At 35.4% G+C, this 17,723-nt stretch overlaps 2 protein-coding genes across 4 annotated transcripts; one reads left to right on the forward strand and one right to left on the reverse strand.

The window, feature by feature from the left end:
- Window positions 1–58: 58 nt before the first annotated feature.
- On the forward strand, window positions 59–4,177 carry LOC124536495 (F-box/LRR-repeat protein 16). 3 transcript variants are annotated; one of them, XM_047113052.1, is made up of 7 exons: window positions 59–124; window positions 1,433–2,096; window positions 2,166–2,288; window positions 2,369–2,537; window positions 2,984–3,179; window positions 3,242–3,390; window positions 3,927–4,177. In XM_047113052.1, the coding sequence occupies exons 2-7, from the start codon at window positions 1,521–1,523 to the stop codon at window positions 4,073–4,075; spliced, it is 1,362 nt and encodes a 453-aa protein (XP_046969008.1). In that variant the 5' UTR covers window positions 59–124; window positions 1,433–1,520; the 3' UTR covers window positions 4,076–4,177. The 3 variants fall into 3 exon arrangements, with proteins under 3 accessions (XP_046969008.1, XP_046969007.1, XP_046969006.1); XM_047113051.1 differs by having other exon boundaries at window positions 79–266; XM_047113050.1 differs by lacking the exon at window positions 59–124 and adding an exon at window positions 323–428.
- Window positions 4,178–8,535: 4,358 nt separating this feature from the next.
- LOC124536529 (puromycin-sensitive aminopeptidase) lies at window positions 8,536–15,882 on the reverse strand. The gene is made up of 12 exons (XM_047113087.1): window positions 15,346–15,882; window positions 14,283–15,244; window positions 13,695–13,884; window positions 13,515–13,628; window positions 12,683–12,817; window positions 12,291–12,383; window positions 11,954–12,103; window positions 11,544–11,821; window positions 10,802–11,021; window positions 10,173–10,295; window positions 9,391–9,607; window positions 8,536–9,306 (listed from the first exon to the last, which is right to left on the reverse strand). Exons 1-11 carry the CDS (start codon window positions 15,742–15,744, stop codon window positions 9,395–9,397), a joined length of 2,877 nt encoding a protein of 958 aa, XP_046969043.1. The 5' UTR covers window positions 15,745–15,882; the 3' UTR covers window positions 8,536–9,306; window positions 9,391–9,394.
- Window positions 15,883–17,723: the final 1,841 nt, after the last annotated feature.

Here is a 17,723-nt window from a genome sequence, read left to right on the forward strand (position 1 = left end):
ATTGTTATAAGTTTGACGTCATTACTTATGCTATAGCTTAGCTCAGCTCAGTCTCCAACTAAAAGAAAGGGACAGGAATATTGCACAAATGACAGCGTCATTTTCCTCAGTTTTCTTAATTTTGGTTCGTGATTTAATTTTTTAGTTTCTAAGTAACAGTAAAATATAATAATTTTGTATATGGATTTATATACAGTAATAAATAATTAAATAGTTCTCAACAAACTAATAATATGGTGATTTTAACCCCAGTCACAAATTTATAGGTTTGTAAAGCCATCGATTTTTGTATTTATTTCGTGCTTTCAAAGTATTATATATTTAAAATATTACAGAGCTTTGAATAATAATGATTTAGTATATATTATTTAAATGTGGTTTAAAAAATATGCTGACTACGATTGGTCTTAATATATGGAAGGATTTACGTAAGTTTTTCTCTATATCGATGATAAAATAATTGAAAATTTTCATCTTCTAAAATAATTAGAAAAATATTAAAGTAGTTTGTATATTCAATTTGTGTCTAATATTATAAAATTGTTGTCTTTTAGAAACTAGTTTTCAAACCTTAGATAGCTTATTTTGAATATATATATGGCATTTTATTATTATCTAAAGCTTAAAATATGAATGAATTATTAAAAAATAACAATTTGTATTGTATTTGTGTCTTTAATTTAGATATATTTATCTTAAAATGCTTGATTTACCTTATTGTTTTGACATTTCATCGCCACCTTTTTTTTTACAAGTGTTTTTTTAAATGAATATAAATATTTCAAGTAATCAAGATATTGTCCATTAATTAAATATTGCTTGCATATTACTAAATACTTTAATGAGTTATATTAATTAATTTACATTTAGATAACTAGACAAAAAAGATCATAATAATATTCAAAATACTATTATTCATTCTAGAAATCAGTGGTCCACCATGAATGTGGCAAACCATTGATTTTAATCATCGCTTACTAGTTTGTAAAGCAACCCTAAAGCTTGACATTATAGTTATATTGTTCTAAGATCTGATAGGAATTGTATAGTCAAGCAATGTAATTAACTAATAATCTGGTAATTAATTGCCATTATGAGAATAAAGTAATCGAACAATTATAATACACCATATTTTTATATTATGTAAGTAAGATAAAGTGTAATGACCCAATCTAATCAATCAAAATAATTTATTTTTAATTAAAAATATAAATACATGTAGTTAGTTGAATTTTGTGACTAAATCGCCTGGGATTGATAAATTATGACTTGCTTGAGGCAAGGTAGTGATTCTATAATATTTGTATTTGTCCTAAGATTTCTAGAAATAATTTACTAAAAGAGAGGCATACAAAATCTTTCTTATGTGGGAGGTCGAATCTGGCAGTGAACTTAAAGAAGATTAGTTAGATTGAATGTCTATTTGAAACAGCACGGTGGCGGGTTGCGAGCACGGAGCGGGCGGGGCGAGCTCGGGCGGCGGGCGGCCCGCCGACACCATTCGCCGCGTCAAGGTGAAGATGTCGTCGGTTTCGGCGCAAGGCGTCGTCGAGCGCGCCTCGGCCGAGTTGTCGCGGCGCATCACCGGCCTGGGGCTCCGTGGCCGGAAGCGCTCCCCCGGGGTAGTGGAACGTATGGCAAATGCGCTGTGCGGTCCCGCTTCCACTGCAGCGCCTAGAATACCCCGCCGGCGTCGACCATCTCCTCGACCTCTCGTTTGGAGTCAGTTTATTTTAGAAGAAAGATTTCTTGAGAAGTTTTTTCTTTATTTCACTCCGAATGAAAGAAAAACGTTAGCCCAAGTGTGTACGAAATGGCGCGACATTCTCTATTCGTCGCCGCGATGGTGGTCCGGGTTGGCCGCCGTATTAGACTGTCGCGAACTGCGCTCCGAGTCTGGCTGTTGTATGCAAAGGTTCTACAACTCAGTGATCAGAAGAGGTATTCGAGGTGTTATTTTGATATCTGCTACCGACGACGATATAAATGAGCTTATTAAGCAGTTTCCCCTGTCAGCACACCACTTACACGCTATTGGACTAAAGGGATGCACAATAACAGATAGGGGATTAGAAGCTATTTTGGACCATTTACAGGTGAGTCAGATGTCCGGTAAATACTGCTTACGAAAACAAAGATCCTATTAAACTAAATATTTTTTTTAGGTTCTCTTTGAACTTGAACTAACGGGCTGCAATGAGATAACAGAGGCTGGTTTATGGGCATGTCTAACTCCAAGGATTGTTTCACTCACGCTTACTGATTGCATTAACATTGCTGACGAGGCTGTAAGTGTATTTCGTTCACTTCATCGACGACGCGAATGTCACTTAACAATAATTATACATTCATCAATTAACAACTGCAGGTTGGCGCGGTGGCTCAGCTTTTACCATCTCTCTACGAGTTTTCATTACAAGCATACCATGTGACGGATGCGGCTCTCGGTTATTTCTCGCCAAAGCAAAGCGCTTCGCTCAGCATATTGAGATTACACAGCTGCTGGGAGCTTACTAACCATGGTGTCGTTAACATCGGTAATAACTGTCGCTTTTTTGAAATATCATAAACAATGGCGTAGCTAGTTAAGGAAGGGCCCCTGTGCGTAGAAAAAGAATCGGGCCCTCACCCCCTCTATCCCATTTTTCATTAACTAATAATTACACATTAAAATTATAGATACCAAATAAGAAATATTGTGCGCATGGTCGTGATTTTCTAGCTTCAGAAGCTTAAGGTATGGTTTAAAGGGGCTCCTGGACTCCGGGGCCCTGGTGCACTGCACCTCCTGGCCCTACGATAGCTACGCCCCTGATCATAAACAACACATTTTCGTAACTTTATGTTCTAATATTCTTGCATTTGAACACGGAAAAAATCTAAATCATAAGCTTCAATAATGACACCTATCACAGGATATTTTTTTTTAAAAAAAGTAACAGTAACAGTGTGCTAATTGGTCGATTCATCTTCCCGTCCGCAGTGCACTCGCTGCCCAACCTGACGGTGCTGTCGCTGAGCGGCTGCAGCAAGGTGACCGACGAGGGCGTGGAGCTGCTGGCCGAGAACTTGCCGCGCCTGCGCAGCCTCGACCTTAGCTGGTGCCCGCGCGTCACCGACAACGCGCTCGAGTACATCGCCTGCGACCTCAACCACCTCGAGGAGCTCACGCTGGACAGGTGAGCGCCGCGCCGCGGGGACTTCGCCCTCGGACGGAAGTGATATCGCTGCCACGTTTCAGATGCGTGCACATAACGGACATCGGCGTGGGGTACATCAGCACCATGCAGTCGCTGGTGGCGCTGTTCCTGCGCTGGTGCTCGCAGGTGCGCGACTTCGGCGTGCAGCACCTCTGCGGCATGAGGTCCTTGCAGCTATTGTCTCTGGCCGGTGGGTGATTTTCATTATTTTATATTATATGCTGTTGATAGTAAACTATACTACTACTAAACTAATAACATTTCGTTTGTTAAATATTTATTATGATAGCGGTAATAACAACAACAGCCTGCTGGGCTAAAGGCTTCCTCTCCCTTCGAGGAGAAGGTTTGGAACATATTCCACCACGCTGTTCCAATGCGGGTTGGTGGAATGCACATGTGGAAGAATTTCTATGAAATTTGTCACATGCAGGTTTCCTCACAATGTTTTCCCTCACCGCTGAGCACGAGATGAATTATAAAGACAAATTAAGCACATGAATCAGCGGTGCTTGCCTGGGTTTGAACCCGCAGTCATCGGTTAAGATGCACGCGTTCTAACCACTGGGCCATCTCGACTCGAGCGGTAATAACTAAAGTAACATTTTCAAACGTGCTTCTGTTTGATATATGTATGCTAATGTGTTGGCATCAGCGGAATTGATTGCCTCAGTGGATCATTGTAACAAAAACAAAATCCTAACAATGGGGAGTCGTGTCGCGCAGGCTGCCCGCTGCTGACGTCGGGCGGGCTGTCGAGCCTCATCCAGCTGCGGCAGCTGCGCGAGCTGGAGCTCACCAACTGCCCGGGCGCGTCGCCGGAGCTGTTCGACTACCTGCACGAGCACCTGCCGCGCTGCCTCATCGTCGAGTGAGCCCCGCCGCCGCGTGTACATAGCCCGTCTGTACATACCGTAACACAATCTCAGTCAATTTGTAACGTTTGCGCCTCTACCGGCTTTTGAAGGTTACGTTCGATTGTAGAATTTTAGATTGTTAAGAATGCAGTGAGCTGTCATTGTTTACCGGCCTGACTCCGCCCCCATTGACCAATCAAATCTTTTCAAATTACAAAGTCAAGTTCAAATTTAATTAATTTTAACTGATATTTTTATTTTTATAATTTAAATTTTGTTTATTTATATATTTATATTTAATTTATTCAAGCTGTACACGTAATAATTAATGTAACCTATAGCTACTAGATGACGTTATGTCAAAATATGTAAATTTCTACATCGCGATGGCAAGATTGGCAAACGATTGTATATACTGTTAAGAATTTTGTTGATTAAACACCCCGATTCGATTTTTTATTTTAATGTGTATTTTTTAAATTCATTATACTTAGTCTTTAAAACAAATATAATTTGTTGGAATTTTAACACAAATATGCATACACCTTCACCCTGGTGTTAAAAAAGATTTGATTGGTCAGGGGGCGGAGTAAAGCCGGTAAACAATGACAACTCACTGCATTCTTAACGCGAACAAACTATAGTATCCACCAAAGTGGAAATGAGAGGGGGGGGTGTGTATCATAGTAGCGGTAGTAGAAATAGTTACTGTAGGTGGAGAGGAGAGGAGTAAAGTGAGACATCTCCACTTTTGTGGATATCGGTTTTATACATATGATGCACGCGACTGTACACAGTCGTGCTTTGTATACCTGATATTCGTAAGCTTCCTACCAAATTTATTTTAAACGAGTAATTAGCTCGACAATTTAAAATTTATTTTTTCCCTTGATCTCAATTCATTTCTATTATAATATCCTTTAATTTTTTATTTACACATGCCAAAAATATCTTTAAATGATGTAAGCATTAAAAAGTTTAAATGTTTTGTGGTTATTGATTATGTTTATAAGACTTTATTGAATATACGCTTACAAACATAATAAATAGAGGCCCAATAATTGCTCAATTTCTCCTTTAACTAAAAAAATAATCTCTATCTAATTATTATAAAAAATAATTAATATAAAAACATAATATTAAGTTATTTCATTTAAAAAAGACTCATACTATATTTTATGTAATTGATGGTTGAATGTAAATCAAAATGAAAATTCGATGTTATAAACAGTGTAAGAGCGTCTAATTTTTCATATAATTTTATTTATTTAATATTTGTATCGGTTACAACAGCGGGTGTATAATTTCTAAATAAATCAAAAAGCATACCAAACCAATGTATGAAAAGTACATAATAGTAAGAGCAGGACTGAAGGTCAATTTTTGCCGAAACTTTAAGAAATCAATTCAAGATTGCTAAAACTGAATACAATGATGTTATTTATGTTTATCGCGGCATTACATTTTATCGAGATGGTCATCTTGTAACTCCTCCAAATAAACAACATTTCTAAATAAATTCTTCACGTATCATATGTATGTACTTAAAAGTCATTCAAATATCAAAATAAGTTTCAGATTTTCTTAAGTTGTCTAAATATACTAAAGACGTATAGTTCTACTGTAACAACGTTTTTGGTGATGTCCCATTTCGAACTATATTAAACGATAAAGTACGTTACACACTCTAGTGGAAATAACACACTCGCTATTACGACTGATACCTCTTTTTTACCTTTAAACTGAGTGATGCTTGGATATCTTAAAATGAACATTTCAATAAATTGCATTTCTTTAATTATTTTCAAGTTTATAATGTTAAGATCGAAATTTGAGACCGGCTATTTATTGTTACCGTATTATGAGACTATCCATATAACTTCAAAATGTAGATGTTTCGATTGTCAATCATAAAATTTGAGAAAATAGTTTGTTGGAATTCCATGAACATTATTAAAAATATGATCGAATGCATTTTAGCAATTTTTTTTGAAACTACAACTACTACAAGCTTCAAGGACAGTGTCATATTTTTCTTGTAGTTGTTATCTCAAATTTCTAACTTACATAATGGATGTATGTATGTATACATACGTAATAATACGTATAACGAGTTTTTTTTAATATGTTATAAAATTATATTTTCGTACAAAACTCAAAAGACTAAAATAACTACACTAAATACTATGTTCTTTTCTAGTCAAACTGGTGTATCCCATCGTTATTTACGAGTCCTTGTAAGAGGCTGCATTTGAAACATGTAATCCTAATATGCTGGCTTTAATGTAATCTCTACGAAATTTGACATAGATAGGAAATTTTCTTTAGTTATAACTACTCTGCCTTAGCAAGTTTCATCGCTTATAATTTATGATAGGTATTAATTATAGTCAAATTCTGATAAATTTTATTAAAATATATTTACTTAAATTTATTCGTGAATATCTTCGATAATGTAATAGTGCAGTACGGCTTACACGCTTACGGTTAACATAATTATACTTTAAGACAATGTTTTTTTTTGTTTTGTATATTCTCTCAATTATAGTATGTACCAGTTCTGTAACCTTTGAAGTGTTATAATTACTATACCGTCCGAAAAAAATCTGCATGTCCGTGCGTGTGTTTTAAATGTATATTCATATATTCTAGATGTAACTTTAAATTTCCTTTGATAAATTTAATTTATTAAATTTTATAAGGGCTGGTGTTAAATGTAATGAGTACCTAACCTAATGCTAATGACTGTGTATGGTGAAGACTTCTGATGATGTAGAGCATAGACGTAGCAAGAAGAAAAGCACAAAAACCATCGCATTTCTAGTTTAGATGTTACACATATTATAGCTACAAATAGAATTAAAGTTATTTATGTGAATTGGCTTCCCGCAAAAAAGATCTCTTGTCTGTTATACATTGATTGTGTTTAAATTTAGTTTTAACGTGAATGTAGTGCATAATAACTTAGCTCTTGGTCAAATAATATAAATGATATGATTCAACTTATCTTACCAATTTTAGGGCCCATTATATAAAGTAATAAATGAAGATAAAAATACTCAAAATTAATCAAACCAATAGTGGATATTTTTAATTGTAATCCAAAAGGTTTTTATAATTAACTTACAATTTATAAAATATTTTTAATGTAATTTTTGTATAAAAAATATAATTTCATGTTCTCTGCGTCTTTACGCATATTTGGGCTTAAGCTTTCCTTATGTCACTCTGAAAAATAAAGTATATATTTTACTTTGACAAAATTATTCCGAGGTAGATGGAAACTTATTGTTTTTATAGCACGGAATATTAATAATTTTGACAATTTAAAATATTATGGAATAGCTGTAGACCATTTAAAAAAGTAATATTTAAAAGATTACCTAGTCATAACTATAGAAAGCACATTTAATAATACAAAGTTTAGTAAAATTCGGAATACAGCGGTGTATCTAGATTCTTAGCCGTGCCTTCGGAAGCATAGCATCTCAAAATTGAGTATTAATGTTATAGCCTTACGAAACTTGCAGTATATTTATGATTAAGTGGCTGCAACTTTGAAATTACCTGTTTTATTTAGTAAAAGAAAAACTACTAATAGCACTTTATGTATATAAACAATTATATACTGAAAACTGTAATTAGTCTAATATTGTAATAAATAATAGATATAAAGTTGTTAAAAAGATGTGACTTATACCTTCTTGATGGTTGTAATGAAAACAATAAAGCAATAAAACTTTATTCCCGAAATTAAAAATTTTCAAAAATTTTTTTTTATTATATTTTCATTCTATATTAATTTAACATAAGAAGTGCTTTCGGAAGAGTATATTTCAAACTTTGTGTGTTTAGATAATTATATTTTTATAAATATAAATGTGTGATTAATAACAAATTGTTTAAGCGTATTTTTTTTTTTATAATTTGTCAAAACTTTTATATCTTTTTCTTAAGAGTATTTATTTGACTTTTTGTTAAATAATTGCACTTAATATATAGTATTAGTATTGTTGTGTGATGTTTGTGTATAGTAGGTATTTAATGTTTTCAATCAAATTTCATAAGAACACCTTATTTGTACAATGCTAAGTGAGATGTTATAGTGCAATATAGATGTACTGTTTTAAGCAGCGTTTTATTTCAACTAAGGCATGTATGTATAACAAAATGGTTAGCCTTGATACCCAATCTCATAGAAAGATTTTGGAAATTTTGAGAAGCAGATAGTCAATAAGGATTGAGATTATTTTCAAAATTCAATAAAACAGAAACGGATTATTAACGGCACATGTTGGTTCTAATGCTTTGTGTACGTATATTTTTTAATAATACGATATATATATGAGCTACGATGGTATATTAAAATATTTTAGTAAGTAAATGTGTTCTATATTTTCATTGTATCTTGTGTTAAGCATGTCTATTGTAATGTAATAATTTAATAAAATCTATTTTAAAAAATAAAAAAAGCCAAGTGCAGGTACGTTTGTACGATTTATTGCAATAACACAAGCTTTTACAAAAAAATCATGACAACAAGCAAGAACCTAAATGATGGTAACTTTCAACATAATTCTTTCATACATCACACAATTTGAAGACATTCCATTACTATGCGACAATAACTCTCCTAAGGTATTAATGAAAGTTATAGAAAAAAAAATCATGATAACAATTTTAAAAGAGAAATCTATGCCATATTTCCATGTTCTATGTATGCATATATTATCATTTTTTAGTGAAACAAACTTAGAAATGCACTGAGCACCAACAAAACTAAAATAATTATACATTAACATTATTTTTTACACATTTACACAATATGCCTATTTGGTATGGCTTTACAAACGTCAATCAAGAGACTAAGTTTATTCTCTCTTTTAATGTATTATGTAAAACAATTTTAAGACTACATACAATTATAGAATATAGCAAATCTAATAACAATAACAAATGCTATACATGATAGAAAGAAATATTAGAATTCCGATGATACTGAGACACCAAAACTACGGTTTACGGTTTATATTACAAACCCCGAAGTTTAAGGAGATTTTAGTGTTAAGATAATTCAGTTAACTGATAAGAAACTTAACTCGAGTTACATATTTTGTAATACTTTAAATGTTAACATTATTAAGTCAATAATTAAATTAATAAGCTAACTTTACTTAGTTAGATACATTTTACTTGAATGAAATAAACTTGCGATTTTCGTTGAAATTTCAGTCTTTTCTTATTTGGTCCTGTAAAAAAAAAAATTAAAATTATTTCTTTATAGAAAAGAGCAGCCCAAAAATATTCTGAAACTATGATTATTATTGACTGACGGGCTCAATGGTAGGGCTGCAGGTAGGCTGTGGCGGAGGCGAGGTCGCGCCGCAGCCAGGCGGCGTTGAGGCGCACGGTCTCCAGCGCCTGCTGCACGGAGCGCTCGGTGCCGGGCGACTGGTGCGTGCGGAAGAACTCCTCGATCTCCTGTGCGCACGCCTCGGATGCGAAATTCTCCGTTGTCGATTTCACGAGACGCGCCAGGAGGAAGCCACCCTGCACAAATTCATTATTGTTTTACCAATGTATATACTATACACATCAACAACAACAACAGCCTTTAAAACTCTACTGCTGGGCTAAAGGCCTCCTCTCCCTTTGAGGAGAAGGTTTGGGACATATTCCACCACGCTGTTCCAATGCGGGTTGGTGGAATACACATGTGGCAGAATTTCTATGAAATTTGTCACATGCAGGTTTCCGCACGATGTTTTCCTTCACCGCTGAGCACGAGATGAATTACAAAGATAATTTAAGCACATGAATCAGCGGTGCTTGCCTGGGTTTGAACCCGCAATCATCGTTTAAGATGCACGCGTTCTAACCACTGGGCCATCTCGACTCCTACTACTATACACATGACTATTATAAAATATACACATGACTATTATAAAATATATGTGATATATGATAAATATTTTCAAGTCTTCTGAAAATTCTAATCGGAAAGGATAAGGATTTCTATTTCTTACATTTTTATTCAATTCATATATGAGTCTCTTATTATGATTTGAGGTAAAAAATTACCCTAAATCTTTTTCATAAAATAATCTGGTAATACCTGGTAACGATCCATGAACTCCTGCCAATGATCCTTGAAGAATTGCCAGGCTAGATCACGTCCATTTCTGCTAACTGCCACCGACACAATAACGAAAACAGTGTCTTGTGCCCTGACTTCATCCTGAAAGGAATAAAAAAAAATTGTCATACTTTTTGTTCAATCAACTTTTGCTGAATTTTAAATGAAACGAAGCTTGCACATGAAACTAACGGTTCCTCTAATGTATCACTTATTTTGTTATTAAACTGTCAACAGTCAGATGCCAGGTTGGGAGACTTCTGGTGTTCATTAATCACAGGTGATGTGTCAAGAATGTACACTATACTAGTCGGCTTGGATAAGGAACTATTCCAATGGCGATGGTGCATGGTATAGGCATGTAATGCGGAGGAATGAGGAACACATTGTGAGGAAGGCCTTGAGCATGGATGTGGATGGATATAGAGGTAGAGGATGACCAAGGAAACGATGGATGGATTGTGTGAAAGACGATATGGCTAGAAAGAATGTTACTTGTGAGATGACGTCTGACAGAGAAGTATGGAAGGAGAAGACATGCTGTGCCGACCCCAAATAAAATTGGGATAAGGGCAGGAGAATGATGATGATGGTGCAAGGCAACATACCGAAACGGCAAACTCGAGCACGCGCTTGAGCAGCGCGGGGTCCTTGACGGCGCCGAGCGCGCGGCTGATGCGGTCCTTCTCCTCGTGCAGGTCGGCGGCGCGGTACAGCTGCAGGAAGCGCTGGAACGTGGCCTCGTTCGCCTCCGCCAGCACGGCGCGGTAGCACGCCGAGCGCAGGTCGGCCGGCAGTGCGCACTCGCCCGACGAGTGCCTCTCGAAACTGCGCCGATTAATTTTATTTCAAACAAAAATCACTACATAAAAAACCAATTTCATAGATTCCGTGTATCCTTTCTTTAGTTTAACTAGTAAAACACATTATAAAATATTTACGATTTACGTTTTGAATGGTAAACCTAAGTCTAAAATATGATTACCCTCACTTTTAAAATTACTGGTAGTCTAGTTATTAATTACAACTAAATTTATATTGTATAAATACGTATAATATGTTGAAGACAAAAAAGGTTTTATTATTTTATTTACAACAAGCGATACATCCAGGGTTGAGAGCAGAAACAGTGCTTAAATCATAAATGAATTGTATTTATATATGAATAATGTTTTTTTGGATTTAATCAATTGACAAAACTTTTGTATAGTATTTTTTTGTTAAAGTATCTGATATTTGGCTTACTCTCTTTAAAAAACTCGTGAAAATGGCTAATCCGATACAAACGCTCTTAAGTTATCTGTAGAAAATTAAGCCTTCATCAAAACAATATTTAATAAATTTACTAACCGACTCTTAGCTTCTTTGATGGTATCAGGATCCTCAAAGCTTATCATTTTATTTAAAACTAAACTCCGAAGCAGTGTATCCAAGTGACTTTCTTTTTCTTCAGCATCCCATCCCAATCGCCGGGTAACATTACAGAATAACTTTCTTCCGTAGTTTTTAAGAGGTTTGTCGAGAGCCGTGTGTGAAAACAAAGCGCTTAGCTTTGAGAGACAATTTGATATTGATGACCATACGGTGAAATTATTTTCATCAGTAAATGCTTCCATAAGTTTCAGTGACTGCAAGAAAGATATTATTTTTTTCTTCGTTAATGTCCTAGTATGTTAATTATAAAAGGCACAATACAATAAGGAATGAGCAAAAGGCTCCTCCAGGTCATTATACAAGTTCAACAAGATTAGATCGGCTACCTCGGCGGTGTTGGTGTGTCCGGCCTGCACGAGCGCGAAGCAGTCGTCCAGTAGGCCGAGACGGTCGAGCGGAGGCAGGGAGCCGTCGCGCACGGCGCGGACGAGTTGCTCCAACATGGCGGCTGGGTAGCGCGTTCGGTAATACCCCACCTGTTATTATTATTTTCATTTTATTTTCTTTTCATAGATGACCTACTAGTAAATTCTTTGATAAAACCATCGTTTTATCAAAGTATATAAAATAAATTATGATTAATGTTTATATTTAACAAAAATGTTATAATTGATGGTATCATTGAGAATGGTAAGCCTTGATGATTGTATTAAAATAACTTACTGTTCCAGGGTTTAGTTTCACCCATGAATCTTCAGCCACATTTTTCAATACAACTTCCTGTGATTGTTTCTCCAAAACTGTAGATAATGCTACCTATCGAAATAAAACATTTTTTAGATAAATCTAATTCATTCTCATCTAATATCATGATTACTTTTATGAAAGTTTACTAGTATTAGAACAATTTAATTTATGCTTTTAATCTAGAAAGGTTTATTTTTAAATTGTACTACTTATCGAAGTATACAATACTATAACAATCATATCTATAATCTCTTATCATATCAGGAAATCAGAGAGAAAGTATGTCAATGTTACTATATCAGTGATAAATAATTTTGTATTGACCATGAATATAGTAAATCACAATAACATCATCGATGATAAATCACCTTTGAAGGTTGTTCCTGAGTAGAGATTGTAATTGGTATCATCCATAATATATCATTTCCTTGACTGCCATCAGCACAGAACTTTTGTTGACTCAATTTTAAAACACGGTCTGCACCTCTCTGTTCTGAGCTGACCTGAAAGAAAATAATAATTAAAAAATAGGTAAAAGTAAAACACAAATACATACTGTATAAGAAGTTTATGTCTAACACTAAATTAAAATTATGTATTATTTTATTAGTCATGACACAATGCTATAATTTGTTTAAGTGCAATAATTGTTGAAGTAGAAATCATTGTCATATTTTAAATGATAACTAATAACATTTAGGAATTATTTAACTATTCTTTATGTGAAGAAGTGTTTTAAAATATTTATTTATTATTGATCTATGATTCATACTCTGTATACATAAGGAGTACTATTTTCAATACACATGACCCTGACTCAAATAATCTATACTACTACAATCCAAGCTTTATAGAGCTAGTTTCAAGGCATTCTACCACTAAACTAGTGGAAATGTTAAACATTCTAATTCATATACAATAAAGTTATACTATTCAAGATACTTGTTTTTTAGAACTTGCACAAAAGAATTCAATACATATTTATGCCGTTGCCAATTCATGATTACATACATTTAGCCTTCAACAATAAAATAACTTTCATGCTTTGATAACAATGAGTGATTAACATTTGACATGTAGAATCATTTATTCAAGGCCATTCATTTTCTCTGATAGTGTAATGAGTACTTATGGTAATGTCATGTAAAATTTTAAAAGATAATAAACAAAGTAAGACAGATATATGATTTGAAATAATACCTCAACCATCGGGAAGCCCATTTGCTTAGTCCATGTTGACATCACTGCTCCTACAGGTTTTTTAGAAGCCTCCTCTAAAGCTGCCCATAAATCTTCAGTGAAAGTATTTTTATACTAAAAGAAAAGTTGATTACTATTTGTTTACAAAAAACTCATCCATGTTGTTCATTCAATTAATACCTGATGTCTTGTGAGATAAATATTCATTCCTCTACGGAAATCATCATCACCGATGTACTTATGTAGCATGCGTATGACAGAAGCACCTTTGTTGTATGAAATATCATCAAAAATTTCATCAATTTCAGAGGGATGCCCGACTGGCACCTCAATAGGATGTGAATTCTTTAAACAATCTAATTCTAATGCCCTGTAACAATAACAAAAACAATTTAAATTTATTTATTCCTTTGTGTATTGAATTTGTCATTGTAATCATACTTTATAATTGAATAATTGCCAAATACATTGAGGTGATTGACCTCTTAAGTTACTGACTACTGGCAGTGTTCCACATTACATTTCATTTGTTTATTTTACATGACATGGCAAATTTGCAATTTATACAATTATTAAAGAATACAAGTTATTTCATACCCCATATTATCATATGTCAATAGAAAACAGCCATTACATTGTATAACAAATAATATGATAAGAATTAAACAAATATTGCAGTCAGTAATTATGAAACTAATAGAACATTAAGTGATAAACAACAATTTAACATAATTAAAATAATGACATTTAATTAAATAAATATCTTACCTTATGTATGTTTCTGTTACAAATTGGGTCCAAATATCATACTCGGGGAATAAATGGTTGACACAAAGGAATTCTACAAATGATGCATAGCCCTCATTTAGCCAGAGATGTGTCCACCACTCCATTGTTACCAGATTGCCAAACCATTGGTGAGCCAGTTCGTGTCCCACAACTAAAGCTATCCATTGCCTCCTAACGGCAGATGTATGTTCCTCGTCAACCAGGAGACATGTTTCTCTGTAAGTAACAAGTCCCCAATTCTCCATAGCACCAGCAGAGAAATCTGCTATTGCTATTAAGTCTATTTTAGGCAAAGGATAAGCTATATCAAAATATTCCTTGTAATAAGGCAATACCTTTGCTGCCACTTCCAAAGCAAATAAGCCTTGCTTACTTTTTCCTACAGGTGTATAAACACGCACCAAAACTCCATCGCGAGAAGTCTTTTCTACATAATCATATTCACCAACAACAACAGCTACAAGATATGTGGACATAATCGGTGTGGTATCAAATTCCATAATTTTTTTATCCTCCTTAATTATTTCGTCCTTCACAGGCATATTTGATAGAGCAACCCGGTCGGCCGGAACTTCTAATGTTATATCAAAAGTAGCTTTAATAGCAGGTTCATCCCAGCACGGAAAACATCGACGGGCATCAGTCGCCTCGAATTGTGTGACGGCAGCATAGCGCTCTTCACCACCTGGAGTTAGGTACTTACTACGATAAAGACCCTTCATTTTATCGTTAATTTCACCAGTAAATTCACAATGCAGTATAGCGTCGCCGACAGGTAGAGTTTTTTCAAATATTATAACTGCGGTTTCGTCAGCCGATTCTAATCGTACTTCTACCGGATTAAGAGTATTAATTGAATCACCTTCATCGTATTGCAGTTTGACATTAGTTAATACCAAATCTAAACTGTTTAGCACTATTTCTTTGGTAGAACTTACAATCTGAAAATATACGCGCCGTTATAGCATTATACTATGTACCTACACGGAAATAAGATGTTTGCAATAACGACAGAATGTAGTGTGATGAAATTTCCACTTACCGATACTTTCACCCTAGTCTTTCCTGTAAATGTAAATTTCTCAAGATTTGGTACCAAATGTAGTTCATAATGTTTAGGCACAACATTTTTAGGAAGACGTTGAAACGGTTTATTTTCTGGCATTGTCACTTTTTCTTTCAAAATCGTGAATGTGGGACGCGCTACAGAGAAATACCGTAATGACCGACTGACAGAGTAAACTCGTGCTCCAACGCCTCCAACCGCACCCGCACCGTTGATACGAACTCCCCTCGCACGTCTGTGTCCCCCTCCCCACTCCGTATAACGGTATTGGCTACGTAATAAGTTGCAATGGCGGCGTAGATTACGATGACTACTATAATTTTGAAAACGAAATGCAAATGAATTATGCACACCACGTAGCAGTTGCAGCGTCATGGAACGTGATTAAATGACGTTATCAGTGAAAGTTATTCCATCTATATTTATGTTAGAACTTTTTACTGCAAGATACAGTTTTCACTTAAAACAGTTTAAAAAATAGGGTTAGCTCGATTTTGATCTTTCTCGATTCACCATCATTCACGTGGTTATGAATAACTTATTATAAATTATCTGTGAATAAATACAAATAAAAACCATAAACACATCAAGCTTTTTTACGCTGGTTTATGATAAAAACATGTATACAAAGGTACCTATCCGCTGTTCGTATCCGTCTATCTGAATACGATATCTTGAAAACTATCGAACAGATTTTATACGATTTTTGCAAATAAACGATCCTTCCACAAGTATGGTTTGTGCAAACAATCTATTAATGATTTTTTTGTTTGTTTTATTTTACAGGGGTGCGCCACGTACTTAAGCCCTATTGATTTAGTAACTTATGTGTAGGTATTATAGTAAATGATTTAAGCATTATATGTAGGCCTTTATTACACCCTTGCGAAGCCGGTATGAGGAGTCATCTGGTTTCTATCTGTTGGATTTAATATATTCGATTAGGATCAGGAAAAGGAAGAATTGAAGAAAGAGTTAGAAAGAGTTAGTTTAGAAAAGAGTTTTACGGATTTCAAAAACAGGCTGCTTTGGTTTTGAAAAAAAATAATTACCATTTATGGCGAAAAAGAGGAACTTTAACTGTGATATAGTAAAATTATAATGATTCATCGTGACGTCTCGAAGTTCAACAATGAGATTGCCCTGGAGTAAGAATCAGCCTTATTCAATATGTTTTGTCTCTAATATACCACACAAGTGTGGTACATTTCTTAATTACTTAGTTGCTAATGGTTTCTAAATCGTATAATATTAATATCTATAGACAGATAATTCGATAATATATACACAGTTTGAAACAAAATTTAACAAGTGCCCAAAACCGTGCCAGGCTTCTAGCTCACTTCTAGTCACTGGTTGAATTCATTATCCTCTAAAATCTTGGGACAGTATTAAAATTAGCGCATATTAATTGTTCTCCGACTGTGAACACCACTGTGCTTTGAGCACAGATGTGTGGAAAGTAGGTTGACTCTTTTGGTTTACATGATCTCTCTTGCTCAAGGAGTTCAGGCAGGCTTTCCCGCCACGGTTTTCTTAATGACACATTGACACACAATGACACACACACAAAGGGCTCATACCACCATCGACATTCCTGCTCTTACTGAACCTCATAGAATTAGTCGTGATAATGATAATAGACATTGACTTACTTGACTTAAAGTCCTATGACCCCTAGATGGGGCAGAGGGCGTCCACAGAGGTTCTCCATCTCGATCTGTCTTGAGCTTCATGCTTCATCTCGCTCCACGTCATACCGATGCTCGCCACTTCAGCTATCACAGTGCGACGCCAGGTTTGACGAGGACGGCCACGCTTCCTCTTCCCCTGAGGATTCCAATCCAAGGCTTGCTTGGGAATGTGGTCGGGATCCCTTCGGAGTGTGTGGCCAATCCACCCCCATTTGCGGCGTTTAATCTGTCGATCAATGGGGCTTTCGCGGCATTTCTCCAACAGTTCTGAGTTGGAGATGGTCTCGGGCCAGTATATTCCGAGAATACGGCGCAAACATCGGTTGACGAAGACCTGGATTTGGCGTGAGATGAGTTTTGTGACCTTCCACGTCTCGCACCCGTAAAGCAGTACGGCTTTGACATTGGACCCGAAGATTTTGAGCTTGATCCTTCGGGTCAGCTGTCGTGACTGCCAAACAGGTCTCAACTGCGCGAAAGTAGCTCGGGCTTTGGCGATCCGTGAGGCGATGTCCTCCTCACATCCCCCCGTTTCCGACACGACGCTCCCGAGGTAAGTAAATTGGTGGACGCGTTCCACCACCTCTGTGCCAATCAGCAACGGTGAGTTGTTCTTCATACCAGATCGCATTTCTTTGGTTTTCCGGGTATTTATCTTCA

This window comes from Vanessa cardui, chromosome 16 (assembly GCF_905220365.1).
Source record: "Vanessa cardui chromosome 16, ilVanCard2.1, whole genome shotgun sequence".
In the NCBI taxonomy this organism is placed as follows: Eukaryota; Metazoa; Arthropoda; class Insecta; order Lepidoptera; family Nymphalidae; genus Vanessa; species Vanessa cardui.